Source organism: Gavia stellata, chromosome 6 (genome assembly GCF_030936135.1).
Source record: "Gavia stellata isolate bGavSte3 chromosome 6, bGavSte3.hap2, whole genome shotgun sequence".
NCBI lineage: Eukaryota > Metazoa > Chordata > Aves > Gaviiformes > Gaviidae > Gavia > Gavia stellata.
Genome location: NC_082599.1, coordinates 5,340,388 through 5,359,610, shown reverse-complemented (window position 1 = coordinate 5,359,610; position 19,223 = coordinate 5,340,388). Strand labels below are relative to the sequence as shown.

General features: G+C 43.5%; 1 protein-coding gene across 1 annotated transcript in view; it reads left to right on the top strand.

Moving 5' to 3' along the window:
- Positions 1-19,223, top strand: part of GARS1 (glycyl-tRNA synthetase 1) — a 29,209-nt gene extending 9,986 nt beyond the window's left edge. The window contains exons 6-17 of the mRNA XM_059818547.1: positions 694-770; positions 2,524-2,669; positions 3,725-3,874; positions 5,459-5,621; positions 6,523-6,687; positions 9,343-9,450; positions 9,984-10,129; positions 12,001-12,086; positions 14,296-14,405; positions 16,315-16,408; positions 17,311-17,501; positions 18,874-19,223. Coding sequence (XP_059674530.1) covers positions 694-770; positions 2,524-2,669; positions 3,725-3,874; positions 5,459-5,621; positions 6,523-6,687; positions 9,343-9,450; positions 9,984-10,129; positions 12,001-12,086; positions 14,296-14,405; positions 16,315-16,408; positions 17,311-17,501; positions 18,874-18,999 — 1,562 coding nt within the window. The 3' untranslated portion in view covers positions 19,000-19,223. The remainder of the gene's footprint in view (positions 1-693; positions 771-2,523; positions 2,670-3,724; positions 3,875-5,458; positions 5,622-6,522; positions 6,688-9,342; positions 9,451-9,983; positions 10,130-12,000; positions 12,087-14,295; positions 14,406-16,314; positions 16,409-17,310; positions 17,502-18,873) is intronic.

Sequence of the window (19,223 nt, the reverse complement as noted above, 5' to 3'; positions counted from 1 at the left end):
GCATTAAAGCTATTTTCATAATATTCAGTTAGAATTTTTGTTTTAGTAAAAAAACCTAAAAGAAGCCATCTAACCTCTGCCCACTTTGCACACTGAGCAGCATCATAAAGAAGAGTGTCCCTGTTGCTTCTGCAGCCTATCACTGGTGAACAGCCACCTGCTGTTACTGCCATTAAAAAGTCAGATCACTTTTTTCAAATGAGAGTGGGAACTTTTGGCATCACTGTCTGCCTTTGTGTCTCATGGAGGATATTGTGCTTTAAAGTGGAATGCCATCTAACTCTACTGTACGAAGTCAGTACGTGCCTCTGAGTGCATTTGGATAAAATTAGCTTTGTTGGCTCGGGATCAGACGTTGCTTTTAATTTCCAGTCTGTATAGAAAGGAAGTAAGGAGAAAGGGACTACAAAGCCATTGCTTGGGTTTAGAGGAATGAGTATTGGAAAGAAACTAGATAAGAACCTGTTGTTTTCCCTGTGGCACACCAGTACAGTGAACTGGTGCAGCTCCTCAGCTGTAGATCAGCATTGCCCTGATGACATAAGTGGAATTACCCTGATAGACACTAGCAAGACAACAGGTGGACATAACACTACGTGCATGCTGGAGGATCCTCCTGATTTGTCAAGCTTTAGATTGGGGTCAGTGATGGGGTCGCAATATAAACTCACTACGTACTTTTCTTGCTCACAGCTCACCTGCAAAAGCTTATGTCTGACAAGAAGTGCACAGCAGAGAAAAAGGCAGAAATGGAAAATGTTCTAACACAGGTGGGTGCCTGCATGGGGAGGTGAATGCTTCAGGGATGTGCGTGTAACAGAGGAAATGCGATGCACCGAGTCCAGAGGCAATGTCCCTTCTGTGTCTCTGAAGATGCTCAGAAGTCTTTACCTCAGAGATACATGTCGGGCTATACATGCTCCTAAATACTGAAAACTTACAGGTTAACAAATACTGTAAACTTGCTCATTAATCGCATCTCCCTCCTGCTATTTTGCAGAGTTTTTGCTATTATATTAGTCCCTTGAATGTTGGATTGGTAGGGCTGAAGCTCTGTCCTTGGAGCTGGTCTGCTCTGTTCCACTTTACACCCTGGCAAAGAGCCTATTTCTTCTGAGTCCTCCCTTCACCTTTGTAAATCCCTGACTGCAGGATTATGATACAAAGGGACAGAGATGGTTGAGAAGTTTTGTCAGGGTTTTTCTGAATCACCTTAGCACTAGATTGGTATGTCTTTAAAGTTGTCGCGGCTTTGAAGCACTTGAGATTTCTTCCTCTGTCTCTAGCACAGATTTTTCCTGTGTTTACCGTGAGAATAGTTGGTGCTCCAGGCTGACATTCCTGAGCAGCTGTACAGATGTTTGCCTTTATTTTTTTCATTTGTTTTTCTTACTTTGTTTTTAATGTTTGTTCTCATGACTTCTAGGATAAATGCTTCCCGAGCCATGCATAGAATGAATGTTTCCTTCCAGAAAGAGCAACTTTTTTTTTTCAGTGTATTGCATCACTGAAGAGCTGTCATTAGGTTTTCCACAGTACAACACTGAGCTTTGACCATCCTTTAGGGGAATTCCTCTATTAATAAACTCTTTTTCTCCTGTCTTGAGTTTTTTCTGATATATAAAGGATCATAACAATTAATGCTAGAAGCAGCTCATTTGATTTTAAACTTGAGTGTTAAATCATTGCTGTACTGTTCAATATAGATCCTTTATGGTACTTAAGTCTAGAAGCTACATTTAAATGTACATATGCAAAAGGCTAGTACATAAATGCACAAAACAATGCCAGAAATTGCTGCTCTTGTGTGGTTAGGTTGCAGTTGGATCTGTGGCTCTACTGCTGCTTGATTCCCATCTTCCTGAGAAAGGGGAAGGTAGGGCCCTGGAAGGGGCTGACATTATCCTGCTTGTGAAAGCATCCAGTCATTACCAAGTTGTTTTCAGAGCAAATGGAAAGTCTTTCACCAAGAAGCCCTGTGTTGCAGGTTTGCTCTATTTGACTAAAATGCAGAACAGCTCTAAAAGGCAGCATCTGATGCGTGGCTTGAATATTGTTTCATGCAGCAGAAGAAAGAGGAATGAACGCCAACAAAGCATGGAAGAAATTTTAGCTTTCTTTTTCACTGCTGTATTTTTTTTCTTCCCAACACACTGCTCCCCATGTTTTAGCTGAAACTGTTCAAAAGAAGCTACTGGTGGGTGGTGATGCAGTCCCAATGACTTTTCTTCTGCTTTACACCCACTCTTATGCTCAGTGCTAGCATTTCTATCTAGACTTCAGACTTTCTGTGGTATGACTGAGTTGTGGACCTATATTACTAAAACGGGTTTGCAAATATGCAGTGTATTCTTCTATTATCAGTCCAGACTTTAGCTTGCTTGAAAATTTAGGTTAAAAGGGAATATTTTGGGCAGGTGATTCAGAGCTGTGGATCATGCTCAGTAAAAGATGAAGAGGACATAATTCACTCCTGTTATCTTGTCTAGTAATTAAAATAATTCTCCTGTGTTTTGATATTAGTTGGACAATTATGGCCAGCAAGAACTGGCAGATCTCTTTGTGAACTACAACGTGAAATCACCTATCACTGGGAATGACTTGTCCCCTCCTGTTTCTTTCAATCTGATGTTCAAGACCTCCATTGGGCCTGGAGGAAACATGCCTGGGTAGGTACTAATCTTATTCTGCTTACGCTCTGCCTTCTTCATAGATCACTTGGAATAAAGATGAAGCCTGAACAGAATTGAAATATGCAATTTCTTGAGTAGCCTTCCCCTGCCTTTCAGTCCCAGTCTTCTCTGGCAGTTTAGCATTCCTTGTGCTCTTGGTGAAAGGTAGGAGAAACAAGGAGCTGTTGCAGAATCACGAAAATATTTGAAGCAGCAGACTATGTGGATCACAGCAATGCCCTTGCTGGTTGGAGTTGTTTCCATAAAGCCAGTTAACGTTGGGTCCCCAGTTGTCAGTGACTTCATGGCTATAGAGAACCTGCTTCAGTGTACCTGTTTCAGGACGAAGTTATTTAGTGATCCAGTGGTAGCATCATTTACTAGGTGTTTGTAGTTAGTGTGTTAAAACGTGGAGGCTATTGTCCTGAGTTGGGGTCTCCAAAACCAAAACTAAAACCCCTATTGAAGAGTGGAGAATATGATTCTTGTATATGCTCTGGGATGGGATCAGAGATACATGTCATACGTATTCTTCAGTGTACTACATGAAATAGTCTGTGTAGGTAGTATTCTCTGTGAAAGTCTCAAATTGCTGTAGGGGTTGTAGAGGCCTTACACTAAAGCCACTTCACAGTTCGTGTAACAGCAGACCTGCAGTCATGGTTTGCCTGCAAAATTGCGTTTGTAAGCGGCCTGGTACAGCTTAGGCCCATATAGGAAAGGCAAGGAGGGTACATTCCCTCTGACCTCTGTTATGTAACTGGCCACTGTATTTCATTCAAACATCTCTTTCCATTCCATGCTTGCATCTCAAAAGCAGCCAAGTCATCCAGCTTACTTTTGGGAGTAACTATGGAGTGCTGTGTTTGGGCTGCAGCTGATGTTTGTGGTTTTCCCCTTAGTCTATTGCTTCATTGTTTTGTGTCTGGAGTTAAAAGACTCCAGAGAAAAAGTACCACCTTTAAGTTTTGCAGTAACTGTGTTTTTCTTTTCCTACTGCTTTCCCCACCCTTTTATCTTCCTGAATTTTCCTCTCCCCTGTCTCCTTTCAGCTATCTGAGGCCAGAAACTGCACAGGGAATATTCCTCAACTTCAAACGTCTTCTGGAGTTTAACCAAGGCAAACTGCCTTTTGCTGCTGCCCAGATTGGAAATTCCTTCAGAAATGAAATCTCACCCCGCTCCGGCCTTATCAGAGTGAGGTACTGCAAATTTCCTCTTTCAGCAGAAGGGTACCTGGGAGCAGGTAGCACCTTCCTTTTGTTCCAGTGTTTGTACGTGATTGTTTCACATGAGTGCTTTCTTCCAGAGGACTCCTGATAATGTGCCTAGTGAGTCTCAGTGTTCACGGGCAAAGAACACATTTAGTTAAGGTTTTCACTACAGAATTCTATCTAATTCTGGTGAGAAGTAGGATCTCTGAAATAGCTGTTGTTGTAGGAACACCTAGATTAAACTCAATTTTACTAACAAAATTTGGCTTCCGTCATAATCTAAATGAATCATATTAAAGGTAGCTGTGTTCTCTATGGGACATGCAGCTTTGCTTGTTTCATTATTTTCACGTGATTTACTTTGGAAGTGAAATCTGCAATCAAAACGTGATTGACCTTGCAGCAGTATTTCCTTGTCTCAGTTCTTCAGAGTCTGCAGTTCTGCAGCTTACTACAGAGAGGAGGCTGGGAGATAACCTGATTCGGGACATGTGTTTGTGTCCCAAGATCAGTCAAGCAGGAAAGCTCAGGGTTATTGAGAATTACTTTTGAAGCTTTCTGTCTCAGGATAAAAGTGGTTATTGCATTTCATTAAGGATAAACTCTGTATTTTAACTGGACTGTTCTGAACAGAAGTCTCTTCCGTCTAATTTGGAACGAGAGCTCCCATGCACATTCAGTGTGGTTCTGCCGTATGCACACGCTGTATGTGTTGTAAACTTGGTAATTGATTAACATGGTGCTATAAATGTCAGTGAGAGGCAGTACCATTGTTAGCACTAAGGGAACTCTTTGGAATTTTCTCAACCCTCCTGTTCTCTCTTGCGCATCTGGAAATGAGAACTTTTCTCATGAAATGCATTTTCAGTCAAACATAAATTATATGCTTGTGGCGCATTTATTGGAGACTGTTATTATGCTGTCATAGCAAATTACATCCTGTTGCCTGTGATTTAAAGTTAATGATTACCTGGAGCTTTTTTAAAGGTTCTTGATAACAAGCTAATTCAATGTAAAGTGATTTCAAGCAAGAAGGCTAAGAATCAATGTATGAGTATGAATGTATTAAAGACAAGTTCTTAAAACAGAATGTACACCAGTGCTGAATGTAGCAGTATAATTATCTTCAAGAAATTATCACCTCACCTGGCTATTTTAGGCACTTCTGATATGAGTTAAGGCTGCTGAATGAATCAGTGGATTGCTCTTCATTGACCCTGTAGGAAATGTATACTTCTAATACGGGCATCCCAGCAGTCTGGAAAAACTCCAGAGAACCTCTGAAAGTATTTCCAAAGGTGGTATTCTCTGCTCTGAATCACAGTGGTGATAACCATGGCCTGGAGATCTCTAGATGAATTTGTAGAAAGTTCTGTTAGGAATTTGAAGTTGAAAATAAATCTAGTGTCAAGACTGGTTCATGTTCCAGTCTATACATTGCCTTGGCTCTGAGTTTGTATGTTTTTAAACTACTGACTTGCTTGTGAGAGGATAACGCACAATCATTTATTAGAAGAACTATGGCTGACCCATAAAATATTTAATACACATGGTTGTTTGTGTCCCACTTAGGGAATTCACCATGGCAGAAATCGAGCACTTTGTGGATCCCAGTGAGAAAAATCACCCCAAGTTTCAGAATGTGGCAGATCTCAACATTCTCCTGTACTCTTCCAAGGCCCAGGTCAGCGGGCAGTCCGCCCATGTAATGCGGCTGGGAGATGCTGTCCAACAGGTAACTTTCCCCTTGCGAGCACATGGAGTTAGCCTTGAGAGCGATATTCAAGAGAGCAAAATTACAAACTGTTGTGTTGGTGCCAGTTAGGGTTTGCTCCTGGGTTTAAGAGTCAGTCCTTTCTGGTGAATCACTGTGACTGAGATCCAAGCCTGGCACTTGTTATCAGTAACAAAAGGCTGCAGGTGGTGCTGGGACAGTCGTTAGAGGTTAAGCTTCACGCTTAGCTGATGGGAGAGAAACAGTAAGGAATACTAATATCTGCCAAAAGCTCAGCAGTGGCTGGGAATCTAATACTCAGCTGCCGATCCTGTCAGTATATGGCTTGCATGTTGGCATTTCACTACCTGATTTTCCATGCATGCAAATTATGAATGAGTGGGTTTACCAAGCCCCTCCCCCCCCAACCCCAAATAAAAAAAATAACAAAATACCTCCCCCCCAAACCCAAACATAAAACCCCAAAAACCAAAACAACAACAACAATGAAAAAAGAACACCACCCCCCTGTTGTATTGCGGCTGTGAACTGTGGGGTACAGCTGTTGCGGGATCCTGAGCTATAACTGCAATTCCCGTGCACTGTTGTAATACCAGTGACTGCGCTGCTGGATACAGCAGGGTATTTTCAAGTAGGTGATCTTCAGAGACAGTTAGTGATGAGTCCTGGAGTAATAGTAATGTACTAGTTTGTTCAGATGGAGATACTGCCAGTGGCACTAAGTGAATTTGAAAAGATGTCATCGTTTCGGGGGAGACATAGTACTTTATCACAGGCAGCTGCAAGAAGTTCTGTCTGTAACGTGTCAGGTTGTCTGCAGAAGGACAACAAATCATGCCTTTGTTTCCTTCAGAATTAATGTCTATGTGTTTTTTTTTCTTCCTGCTTTTTCCCTTTCCAGGGCGTGATCAATAACTCCGTTCTCGGTTACTTCATTGGCAGAATCTACCTCTTCCTTACAAAGGTCGGTGTATCCCCAGAGAAGCTGCGCTTCCGACAGCATATGGAGAATGAGATGGCTCATTATGCCTGTGACTGCTGGGATGCAGAGTCCAAAACATCGTATGTAAGTGGCAAAATGAAACAGCAAATGGCACTCCCTGTCAGATCTGTTGATAATGCAGGAAGGGGCTCCGTTTTATTTCTTGTTTTTTAAAACTAGGCCTATGAGTCTGATGTTTCTGTCCAGCCCCACGCTGGTAGTGGAAATATTCTGAATCAGGGACTGAGGGGACAGGTCAGCTCCGTGCAGTGGTCTTGCACAGAGTTTATGAACTGTTCATGCTTGTTTGTAGGTCAATGCCTCAGACTCCTTTGGTGGAGCCTGAAGTTGCCTGTGGACATTTTGCTGGTTGAATTTCATCTGGAATTAAAGGAAAGGTCCCAGTGCTTTTCAAAGACTAGAACTCCTGTGACAGCAGTGGGGAAGGATTTGTTTTGATGTAGGTGTTATTCCAGGGCAGATTCCTTCCTGCTGGAATCCTTGCTCTTCCTTTCCCATTTCCAAGCTGTGAGAAATGAGAGTTCACTCTTGACAGTTTAGACAGCTGGTGCTGGGAGAAAAATTTCTCAAGGATTTTTTATCTTCCTGCTGTGAATCACTAAGAGCTTTTCAGTTCAGGCCTTGTTGGGTGCTTTGTTTTTCTCTTATATTTTTGGGTGGGTTGTGAAAAATGTGTCTTTATCAGGTAAACCAGCAGTAGGTAGCTAGGGGCAAGGCTCTTAGACAGATTTTAGATTCTTTTGGAGAGCTTTCAGCCTCTTCAGTTAAGTCTCAGCCAAGTATATCAGTTGGAATGATAGTTTCAAAAGAAATGTGTTACAAGGCGTAGTAACTAGACTGTATTGATTATGAAGTCATTCCCCTCTTTAAGGGTACAGAATCTACTTTTTAGGTCGAGTCTGAGTTTAAAAAAGAAAAAGTTATTTCATTATTTTTCCCTCGTGTAGTGAAGCATATGTTCTTCTGCCTGGTTAGTCTTTCCAAGAAGTCTAGGATATGTGCAGATTCCTGAAAATACCTAGAGGACTCTTTGTGGTCTAGTCCCAACAAAGGATCAAAAGATTGAAGGGGTTTTGCTGAGGTCTGTGGGGTTAGCCTGTGACATTGCAGTCACCCTTATATGAGTAGACCCCATCTACGAACTTGACCAGTTTGATAGCCAAACTGGTAGCATGCTCAGCCCAAAGGTGTCCACACAGGGTCAAGGCTTCAGATGGTTCAGACAGCCTTATTTATGGGCAGGGACAACCTCCTACAACCTAGGGCTGAGGAGGTTGTGCGTGTTTGGTAGTTTTTGTCCATGTGGGGTTTTTTGTTTTAGTTTGGTTGTTTTGTTTTTTTTTCCTCTGTCTTTCTTCTTTTCTTTTAAGGAGCTGAAACAGGCTTATCACTAGTGATGTTTCATTACAGCTAGTTTAGAGCAATAGCAGCCAGTAAAATTCCACCAAACTTAAGATGAGAAAAAAATTTCTTGCAGCTTGGATGAGTGATTTGTCTTCATACAGAAAAGACCTGTAGAAATGATTGAAGGAATGGCTTCCTCTGAATGTAAGATAGCTGACTTCCATAAGTTCATAGCCTCTCTTCCCAGCCAACCCAAAACAGGCTAGACATGCTTGGGTCACACCATGTAAATAAGATTAATAAACTTTGCAAGCCTTGTCATAGATCAGGACAACACTCACAGAGCAGCATGTCCAACAGCCTAATCCAGAGGTGAAGACAGCAATCCCAGGGGCATGACAAAACCACCTCGTGAGCTAGACTGACGCTTTGGTTTGTCACTTAACTCTGACCAAAAAATTTTTATATCAACTTACAGCATTCAGTAGTAAGAATTTAACTGCACTGAATGGTTTAAAATCCATTCTGTAAAGTTATTACATAAACCTTCTGAGAAGTAGCTGTAGTAACCTAATTTTGTTTAGGTTTAATTTGTGTAGAAATTCTCCAAGACGTTCTGGAACACCATGGTTTTTCCAGCACAGGGATTTCTTCTGTTCACACACCTTTCCTGACACCCTGCTATATCACAGCAGACTGGAAAACCACACAGCATCTGGCTGCCTGTACATCCATACTGATGTGACAGAGTGAATGGAAAGCAGCTGATGTGCCTTTTCTTAGATGGGATTGTCTTTTTGAAAATCCAGGTTGTGGTTGTATTTGCTACAAATGTTGGAAGGCTTCATCAATTCTGTGTGTGTGAGTGGTGTTTTGAGATTCCTCCTTGCCATACATGCTGAAATGTTGAAAGAAATGCTTCCCCTGCATATGATCTGTGTCTTAACTAGCTCGCAAGCTGGGCTTTTGGCCGTTCTAATGTGGCTGGTTGCCCGCTGTCTATTCTGTACTTGCGGAGCAGTAAAGCCCCGAAGGCATGGTGTCTTTGTGTGCCTATAGTATGTGAGTGATAGGACTGTGTGCTCTGGCCCCAGCCCCAAGCTGTTGGCACAGTGCTGTGTTCTGCCAAACCGTGTGGAAAACCTGGCCCTGAACACAGGCGCTGGTTAGATAACTGATCATTTCCTCTGGAAACAAATGGAATCATTCAAATGAAGGAGCAACTAGTGAGTGAGGGCTGCTTATTGTAACAGAGCTAATTATGTAGAAAAAACAGTCATGGGAGCAGGGAGGGCTTAAGGGTGAATAAACATATTTGATGGTTAAGTGGACAAAAAAGTGAGTTGGTGAAAGCTTCCACTTTTGTTTTTTCAGGGTTGGATTGAGATCGTTGGCTGTGCTGATCGTTCCTGCTATGACCTCTCCTGCCATGCCCGTGCCACCAAAGTTCCTCTTATAGCTGAGAAGCCTCTCAAAGAACCTATATCCTTTCAGAATAAACCAGATTCACTTGAAGTGAAAAGTGATTTGACAGTGTAATGTCTTGGAGAGCTGTGCAGCTCTATTTTAAGTTACATTTGTAAATTTAACAGGGAAACATAGAGCTACAGACCAGCATGACTTTGGGAAGTAACCTGCAACAAATTGAGCATGTGGGTGACTTTACTCAGATGGGCAAAAGGAATTTACTATTGTGCTTGTTTTTTTCTAACTTAGTGCTAGGCTCTATTTTGACTGTGAAGCATGGTGTAAATGTGAATGTGGGGTTACTATCCCAGGTTACTCCATGTCATTCCATGGTTCTGCTACTAGCTGTACTTGTAAAAAAAAATTGTATTCTTTCAAAATTTTTGACCTTGTGACCTTCAGTATTTTTTATTGTTCCTTTTCTCTCTTGGAGGGAAGTTCCTTAGTCCAGTAGCAGAGGAGGTTTCTTCATGTTGTGTAACAATTAGCTCTGACAAAAGAACCGGGCCCTGCTTTCTGTCATCTCAAACTCCTTAACTGCCTCGTACAGAACAGTCAATGTTGTTCAGTTTGAGGCAAATAAGGGAGCCATTGGCAAAGCTTATAAGAAGGACGCAAAGGTGGTGATGGAATACCTTTCCATGTGTGATGAGTGTTACATCACTGAGATGGAGCAGCTGCTCAACGAGAAAGGGTGAGCTGGCTGTGTGTGCGTGATACCCTTCTCTGACACCTCTGATGAGGGTTCCCAAAGTGCTGCTGGATTAATTTGAGCCACCTGAAACCAGCTTCCTTGTGAGAGTAGTCTGAGTGGATCATCTGAAATGTTTTAGTGCTGTCCCTTCTACCAAGTCACTGTTGGTCATCTATCAACATATCTCTTGATATATGCACATAAATGTGTGACCATGGTATTCAAATCTTTGTTTATTTGCATGGGAATCAGCTTCTGTCTTTAGGAGGATCATCCTGTAAGAGAGACACCTCAGTGAAATGGGAAGTGTTTATCAGCTTCCCTACTCTGGTTTGAGAGTTGACCAGGGCTGGCAGATGGTTTTGAACTTAATTTTAAAATTAATCAAATAATTCTGTGAGTGATGGAACAAAATAGTTAAATGAGAACCAAACTTGTGTGAGTATCCTCCAATGTTCAGTGATATGCTTTAGGACCTGTTACAGCCTTTGACTTATTGGGGTAGCAACTTGTATGTTTTTCTTCAACCTGTCTGCCTGTATTTCTAACACATGCAGGAACTGAAAATGTAAGAGATATCTACAGTTGTCAAATTTGGCTGAAGCAGGCCAACAGCTGTATATGTTATGAGAAGGCTAATGGTGCAATAATAAAAAATAAACTTTATTTCCTGCTTGAAGAGGTACAAGGCGTAGGATCAATGAATACATTCCAGAATGGTAACATTTACATCTTTTTTTGTTTGGTTGGTTTTTCCCCCCTGAGCTAAGATTTCTTTCTTTTACATTTCTATGATTGTGAAACTGTAGAAAAAACAGTAGCACTCAAAATGGGGAGAGAAACTATTGCAGAATATGGTGATGTATACACACATCAAAACCAGAAGAAAGTGAACTTAGTGCATCTAGAATCCCACTGAAATGATTCAATAGATGAGTTATAAGAAATATCCCAGGTTTGAATTGATAGTGGACTGCAAATCATGACTGTTTAAACTCAGCATCCAATTGTAGCTGCATTCAGAGCAAAGCCTTTATAAACTTCAGCCCATTTGGTATTGGGTCCAAATGCAGGTGATTAGCATACACTTTTCTTAAACATGTTGGCTTTTGTATTATGCCGATCTGAATGCTTCAGCAAGGAGGGTACCATTGCTCAGTACATGTTGACAGTGTCATTATGTTAGACCTGCCTTTCATATGACCAGGTTTGTATAAATCCATGACGTGAAGCCCTCAGGTTTACAGCAGCAGTAGTTTTCTGTTAGGACGCATAATAATAAAGACATTGTTTCCGATAAGTGGGATAGGTCAATACAGCCCAAGTTCTCCTCAGCAAGGAGTATGTGTTAGTTGCAAGTTAGCAAGGAGCAAGAGAAAGTAGTTAGAAGACCATAATATCAAAAGCTTTAGAAATAAGCAATAAAATAACTGTGCTGTATCCTCCCCTTTGTTTGGTATCTGTGAAAATGCACGGTACCTTCTGACACGGCTCAGTTTTCATGAGAAGTCCATGCACTCGACAAGATGTACAGTCTGCAGCAAGTGCCTGTTTTGTGTGCTTCCCTTTTTTTTTCTTTTGGTGTATATGCTTCATCCTGAGATTCTTCCATTCCCTAATTAAGTTTGCTTCAGGCTGTTAACCACACTGTAAGTTCACTGTGATTATGAAGATGGTTGCTTTTAATGTACGTGTAGCAATTTTATTATTAACGTACATTTCTTTTAATGAGTATGCCACATGTTTCTCTGATCTCTGGGATTTGCCCTGGCTTCTGTCATCCGACTCTTAAAGTCAACTGGCGCAATTAAGGAAATAAAACTTGTTTATTTATTGCTGTAGCTTTTAAGTGACTTCTTTTTCTTTTGCAGGGAATTCACTGTTGAAACTGAAGGGAAAACTTTTAAATTAACAAAGGACATGGTTACTGTGAAGAGGTTTCAGAAAACATTACATGGTAAATATGTATCTTTGTTGTTTCGTCATCAAAAATAAGAGGCAGATCAGGATACACTTTGAATGTGAACTTTATCAGTTGCATTGTCCTGTTAGTATTCTGCAGTGGCACAGGAAAAATGCCAAATATTATTTTCTTGAAACTCAACAGTTTAAGAGAGTTGGAAAACTTTCACACAACAGTGGGATTTCAGTGAGCATTGATGCAGGCTTGTCTTCTCGCCTGATCTGTTCAGTAACCCATTTAATAGACTTTAGGTGGTGTATTATATTCATGCTGCTTCAGTTGCATATACTAGGTTTTGTAAGGTCCCACGTGGTGCTAAGAACGAGCTGCTGTAGTGATGGAGGAGCTGGGGAAGGTGCACTAGCTTTGGGAGCTTTCATCTTCAAGTCCGTTGCAGTGCAGCAGATGGGTTGTGGCAGTCTGTTGGTAGCCCTATGGCAGATACCTGTGCTTAGAGCTCCTGTTGTTACTCCACTGCCTGGAGTCAAGTCTTTTGGCATCTGCCAGCTCGCCAGGCTGCAGTGCTGACCAGACTCTTTAAGCTGACAAGTCCAGTCAGTTCCTCTGGTAGCCCATAATTACATCAGCTTTGGTCAGCAACTGCATCTCCACAGAGCTTTTGTGGGAAATGGGGCTAGAAGGTAACTTTCCAAAATGCATGGATTTAGTTCCTCAGAGAAGTCTTGTCTTCCAGCCAGCTCTGTAAGCGCGTCACCCAAGGTTGCTTGGGAAGTCTTTGACAGAGCTGGAGACTGAGGTAGATTTTTTCCCAGTTCATACTGTAACTAGTGGACCATCCTGCCCTAGGTTGGAAACATGATAAATGCTCCTAGGAAGGAGTAGAGCAACTTACAGCATGTGCAGAATATATTTGTTCTTGCAGCTGTTGAGCCTTTGAGATGTCCAGGTGTCTTTCACTCAGCACATGCTGCTGTTGTGCCAGGCTTTGCTTTGTCACAACTTCAAAGAAGGAATCAGAGTTGTAACCGTTAGTGATTGTAGTATTGCTGGGGGCAAGCAAGTAGAACCCCAGTTGCAAGTTTTCCTTTAAATTTGTACATTTGGCAGTTGGGCTGCTGTCTGCAAGCAGGAGGCAAAGCTTATGGTTTCCCTCTCTCTTGTCTTGAAAACTGGTTGGTCAATGCACAAATAAAACAAGATCATCCTTTTGGAAGGTGAAGTCCCACCCCGGATTCGGTGCTTAATTGAGGAGGATTGACTCTTTAGGCACATAGAGTGGGAGGCAAGTCCAGGTGCAGTGCTGGAGAGCTGGATTCTACCCTTGATTTTCTAAAGCAGCTGATGCCTATAATTGTTGTTTCTTCTCCAGTTGCTATCTGGGCTTTTTCTAAAAAGCTGCACTGTCTGAGCAGGGCAGCTGTCCACTGAGCTGCTTTCATACACAGAGGGGAGAAGGAGGAAAAAGCCTCTTTGACAGACATGTGGCAAGGACTGGAGAGAATGACGGGCATATAGTAACGTAGCACATGACATCTTCTGAGAATTTTTGCAAACGCTAACTAGTTGATCCTTGTTCTTTCCCGCTGTCATGATACGTTGCAGGGGGATGGAGAATAGGGAGGGTAGTAGCATTGAAGTAGGCTGCTGAACGACTCAAGAATATGGAGGGAGTTTTTGCTGGAATTTGAGTTGGATCTGAAGCTCCATGCTTCTCTGCTCAAACTGCTGGATGCTGAGGCTGTGTCTGCACATTAAACCAAAGTGGGCCAGGGATTGAGCATTGCCATGCCAGCATCCAGGCTGTTTAATTGTTAGCATATTCCCTGGCACAGTTTTGGTCTATGCCAAGTAGCACTCTCCCAGACAATGCCTGGACATAGTTTGTGGCTTGGTGTGGAGCAGGGACTGTTCCCAGTAAACAGTTTGGATGAGGCTTTTCTGTTGTGAAGTGGAAGAGGGTTTATCTGCGTGGATGCAAGTTGTGCTGTGCTGTGTGCTCTCAGGGCCAGAGAAGGGGCCCTGACTTGCTGTTTACAGCCTAAATACATTCTGTATGTGGACTGAGTCCAAATCTCTACTTCAGGTATTTGTATTTAGAGCAGAAATGTTTAACCTTTATTGCCATCTGCTCAGCTACATGTAATCAGAACTTCTGAGCAGAAAGGCAGCTTCAGTAAACACATCTTTTTTTTTTGTGTATAAATTCTTCTTTAATGATGATGTGGGTTCTTTTGTATTCCAGTGGAAGAAATCATCCCAAATGTAATTGAACCCTCATTTGGTATTGGGAGGATCATGTACACAGTGTTTGAACACACATTCCACATCCGGGAAGGAGACGAGCAGAGAACGGTGAGCTTTCCTGTGGCTAGGCCTCAGCTTAAAACCAGCTGCAAGCATTTGCATTTCCCTAACATCCAGGGGAAGGGCTAAAATAAGACTCCACAATACACAGTAGAGATGGGAAAACCCAGGTGGGCTGTTGAATTGCTATTTTTGCCAGCGTACGTGTCATTTATACATGCACACTGAGAGCATTCTGGGGCTGTGTGTACATGAAGCTCTCACTGTATTACTGGCAAGGGGGTGAGAAATTCCTCCTTCTGGATTCACACTTGGCAATGTCCCATCACTCAGAGAAAGGCATCTCTTCAGTGTTTTATTTCCTCTCTCTTTGCTGCTTTTCCTGGAGTCATAGTTCTGTGCAGCAAGATGGACAATAGACTAACTGTTTCCTCAGTCCCTCATGAAATTCAACCTTCCCTGATTCAGGGCATTCCTAAAAACTTGGCCTGAAACTTTGCTGTAGCAAGGGCCAGAGGGAAGTGTGTGTTACATACAGACTGCCAGCCTGTTCCAGCCAGTGCCCAAACTGTGATGCTGTGCACCATTGCTGGTGGCCCATGGGAAGCTGGCTGCAAACTTGATGCTGGTTTCTGTTCTTTGTTTCTGGCTGCTAGACTGTGTTTATAGGAAAGAAAAATAACAGCGCTCCTCAGTGTCTCTGGTCCAGTGATCTGGATGAGGGGATCGAGTGCTCCCTTAGCAAGTTTGCAGACGACACCAGGTTGGGTGGGAGTGTTGATCTGCTGGAGGGTCGGAAGGCTCTGCAGAGGTATCTGGACAGGCTGGATCGATGGGCCCAGGCCAATTGTATGAGGTTCAACAAGGCCAAGTACCAAGTCATGCACTTGGGTCACAACAGCCCCATGCAACGCTACAGGCTTGGGGACGAGTGGCTGGAAAGCTGCTCGGCGGAAAAGGACCTGGGGGTGCTGGTTGACAGCCGGCTGAAGATGAGCCAGCAGTGTGCCCAGGTGGCCAAGAAGGCCAACGGCATCCTGGCCTGTATCAGAAAGAGTGTGGCCAGCAGGAGTAGGGAGGTGATCGTGGCCCTGTACTCGGTGCTCGTGACATGGTTTAGTGGTGGACTTGGCAGTGTTAGGTTAACGGTTGGACTTGATGATCTTAAAGGTCTTTTCCAACCTAAATGATTCTATGATTCTATGGTTGGCACGGGATGTGATACAGTTATGAGTCAGGGGGACAGGATTCAGGAGCCCAGAGTTAGGACACAGTTGACTTTCAATCACAAACTGTTCATGAAGTCATTGGACTTATCTTCCTTCTAGTACCCATTTCTTCTTATGTAGCCTGGGCTGCTCTGTATTGTGGTACATCTCAGTTGTATTACTTCTGTACCCTGACAGGCCTTGCTGATTGCCAGGAAAGGTATTTCCCCCCTCCCCCTTTTGGCACATTTTTCTTTTCTGAGGGTGTCTGTGGAGGATTCTAAAGACCTTTGAGCTGCATATGCTCCATGTGTGTGTGGAGTCTGATTTGTGTGTGGAGTCTCTGTGGGAACCAAACAGGGAGTGGGATGATTGTGAGAACTCTTCCCTTTAGACTGTGCATAAGACTAAATCTCCTGGAAAGACCCCTCTACCCTTCATTTTTCTGTAATTCAAATGAGGTTCACTTTCTTCAGGGAGGGCTCTGGTAGACCTCTTTTGGTGGGAGGTAATGTTTAGCTGTCGGGAGGGAAGGGGGAGTGGAGGACAGCTGGAGAAAATCAATCTTGCTTCAGCAGTGTGGGGTGTTACTGCTGGAGCCCTAAATGCTAATGTCTTGCAGGAGGCTAGCTACTCCCCTGGAACAGTCATGCTGCCTCCAACCTCAGTCAGAGCTTATTCTCACCTCCAAAGAATCTGGCCTAACCATTACATTTGTATTTATTTGTGCTTTTTCTTTTTTTCCTTAGTTCTTCAGCTTCCCAGCAGTTGTAGCACCGTTCAAGTGCTCCGTTCTTCCTCTAAGCCAGAATCAGGAATTCATGCCTTTTGTCAAGGAATTATGTAAGTGTGTTAAGTGCTGTGGCTCTAGTAGAGATGTGCATTGGGAAGAGAGGTTTCTTCCTCAGAGCTATGGGGAGAAAATAGTACTGGGATCACATGGCTCTCACATGCAAAGGGAGAGCTGTTGAACTAAAACAGCTGAGTTGGTTAGTATTAGTCAGCTTTGGGTATCTATCAAACTCTTCAGTCTAGCCTCAAAAAACCCAACTCTGTGCCCTTCCCCATGTTGTTTTGCAGTGTAAAAGACATTTCTTTTTTTCCTTCTGTGTCAAAAAGAAATCTTTCCTACTGCTTAGGATAAGCTGTCAGGAGCAGTGGGCTTTTGGTTTTGTTTTTTTGAATAAAGTTCTTTTCTTCACTCTTGTTGGCCAGCTGATTTATTGAATCGGTCCCAGAGCTGCTGATCCTCCAAGCGTTCTGTCAAAATGCTCACTGGTACCATCTAAAAGTGAATGCGTGAAGGATAGGAGCATGTCAGACAGTGCCTTTTGCTGTCAGCATCAGTTCTGCTCTGGACCTCACCTCCCCATGCTGGACATGCCCCTGCACACATGTAAGGCTGGCGTGCTTTTGAGTTAAAGCGGAGTTGTGGGACTCCAATGACAGGTTGAAGAAGTCGTTGACTTTGCTCTTTGGGTGAGAGTCGAGTGATGCAATGTGGAGAGCTGTGAGACTAGCGATGTACCTGAGGGGTGGGTTTGAGCTTGTAGTCTTGGCAGGGACTAGAACACTGGATCTTCTGTCAAAATAAAAATGAGGGTCTCCCGATGCTGCTTGAAACCAGGACGCATGGTGCCTCACTTCAGGTAGTGCCATGAGGATGTGGGAGGTCGCTGCTAGGATTATGTTGCCTGCTGAGTACGTAACGAGTCCTGGTGATCCCCCCTTCTTGCTTCTTGCAGCTGAAGCACTCACTAGGAATGGCATCTCTCACAAGGTGGATGATTCCTCTGGATCCATCGGCCGGCGCTATGCCAGGACTGACGAGATTGGCGTGGCCTTTGGGATCACGATCGACTTTGACACCGTTAACCGGACGCCTCACACTGCCACCCTGAGAGACCGTGACTCAATGCGCCAGATCCGAGCTGAGGTAAAGGGCAGGCAGACGCATTTGGCTGCTGACAGAGCCAAGTCTGTTTCTTATGGGCTAGGGGAGAGCATTAGCTGCTATTTCTGATCCAGTGATGACTCTGGTCTATGCGGGAGCTTCCTCCAGCTCTTGTAGGCAATTTAGCTATTCTGAGAAATCCCCAGGGAAGAGATACTGGTCAAACAGAAGATGCCAGCCCTGCTGCTAATGTGAGGAGAGGCTTTTGTTTTCCTGAGATGCAGAGGCGTTGATCTTACTTGAAAGCCATGCCTGGTGCTGATTGCACTGCTCTTCAGAGTGCCTCTTTCTGAGTGAGGGCTGCTGAGTAAATGCATTTGCTGGGTTGTGCCTGACTTTCAAAGGCAGGGCTCCTCTGAATCCACAGGCACCAAAAGGCAGAAGATCCTTGCCTGCTACAGGCTGGCTGGCAGAGCACAGCACAGACATAACCCCTCAAAGCTTGCTTCTTGCTGGCGTTACCTGTGCAGCACCAGTGAAGCTGGTGAACCGTTGGCCAAAAGCCATGCCTGCCCTAAGCCACGCTCTCCTAGTACAGCCGTAATACAGACTGGAATAGCAAACTCATCACCTGCGAGCAAAACCTGCTCAGAGCTGTGGACATGCAGTCTCAGCACCTCTGTCGTGCCCTTCTCTCCCTGGCCGCCACCGGGAACACCGTTTGGCTCCTGTAGGAGGAGGAGTTAGTGCTGATCTGCGAGGCTGAGTTGTTCTAGCTCCACTCTGTACAAAAGCACTAGTACTGCTTGGGGCTGCTGAGCTGGCTGTGGGTTTGGTTCAGTGTAACAGGCAGTGCCAGCTCCTCAGGGCACCCGTCTGTCTGTATCACCCGGATGACCTCTCACTGCCGAGCAGCAGAGATGAGACTTTGCTACTCTTCAATTTCTGCAAATTTTCTGGTTTCTCTAGTTGATCCTTCACTCCATGACAGTGTGCTATGAGGAGCAAAGAAAAGGCGATTGGCTTCTTCTTTTATGCTGGCCTTACGGTAAATAGGGCCTGGCTAAATCCTGGCTTACAACATCTTTTGGATGTGTGTATTATTGTCTTTCCCTTCCAAAACTGTAAGATAACTCTACCAGGGATGAACCTTGCTGTGGGCCACCACAGGGACAGTTGCATTTCCCTCACGGGTCACCCTGAATAACTGAGCACTCTGCTGAGATGACACAGACTGTGATTTAAGATGTCCTCCTAGTTAATGTTTTTTCTCCCTGAAAATGATCTTGCAGGAAGATACCTTGCACCTGTTCTGTTGCTGATGTAAAAATTACCCATGTTCCCCAAGTATCCAGCTGAGCAATTTGATTCTGATGGCTTTGTGTTTCATGTGTCTTTGTGACTTTGCCTGCAGATCTCTGAACTTCCTGCCATCATTCGTGACCTGGCGAACGGTTATCTAACTTGGGCTGATGTTGAGGCAAAGTATCCGCAGTTTGAGGGACAAGAGACTGGCAAAAAGGACACAATAGAGGAATAAAGAAAAGGACCCGAAGTAAAATCCTGTCAAATGTCCACTTTTTACTGTTCATGTTAATATGAAATAAACTTATGGTGTATTATTCAAAGCTGCATTGTTTGTGCACACAGGGAATATTTGTTTTTTTTCCTCAACTGCTGCCCGAATTTAACTTTAAAAACTGAAATAATTGCAGTCCAAGTTAAAGGTGTTATGAATAAAAACGCCATTATATATGCCTGCTT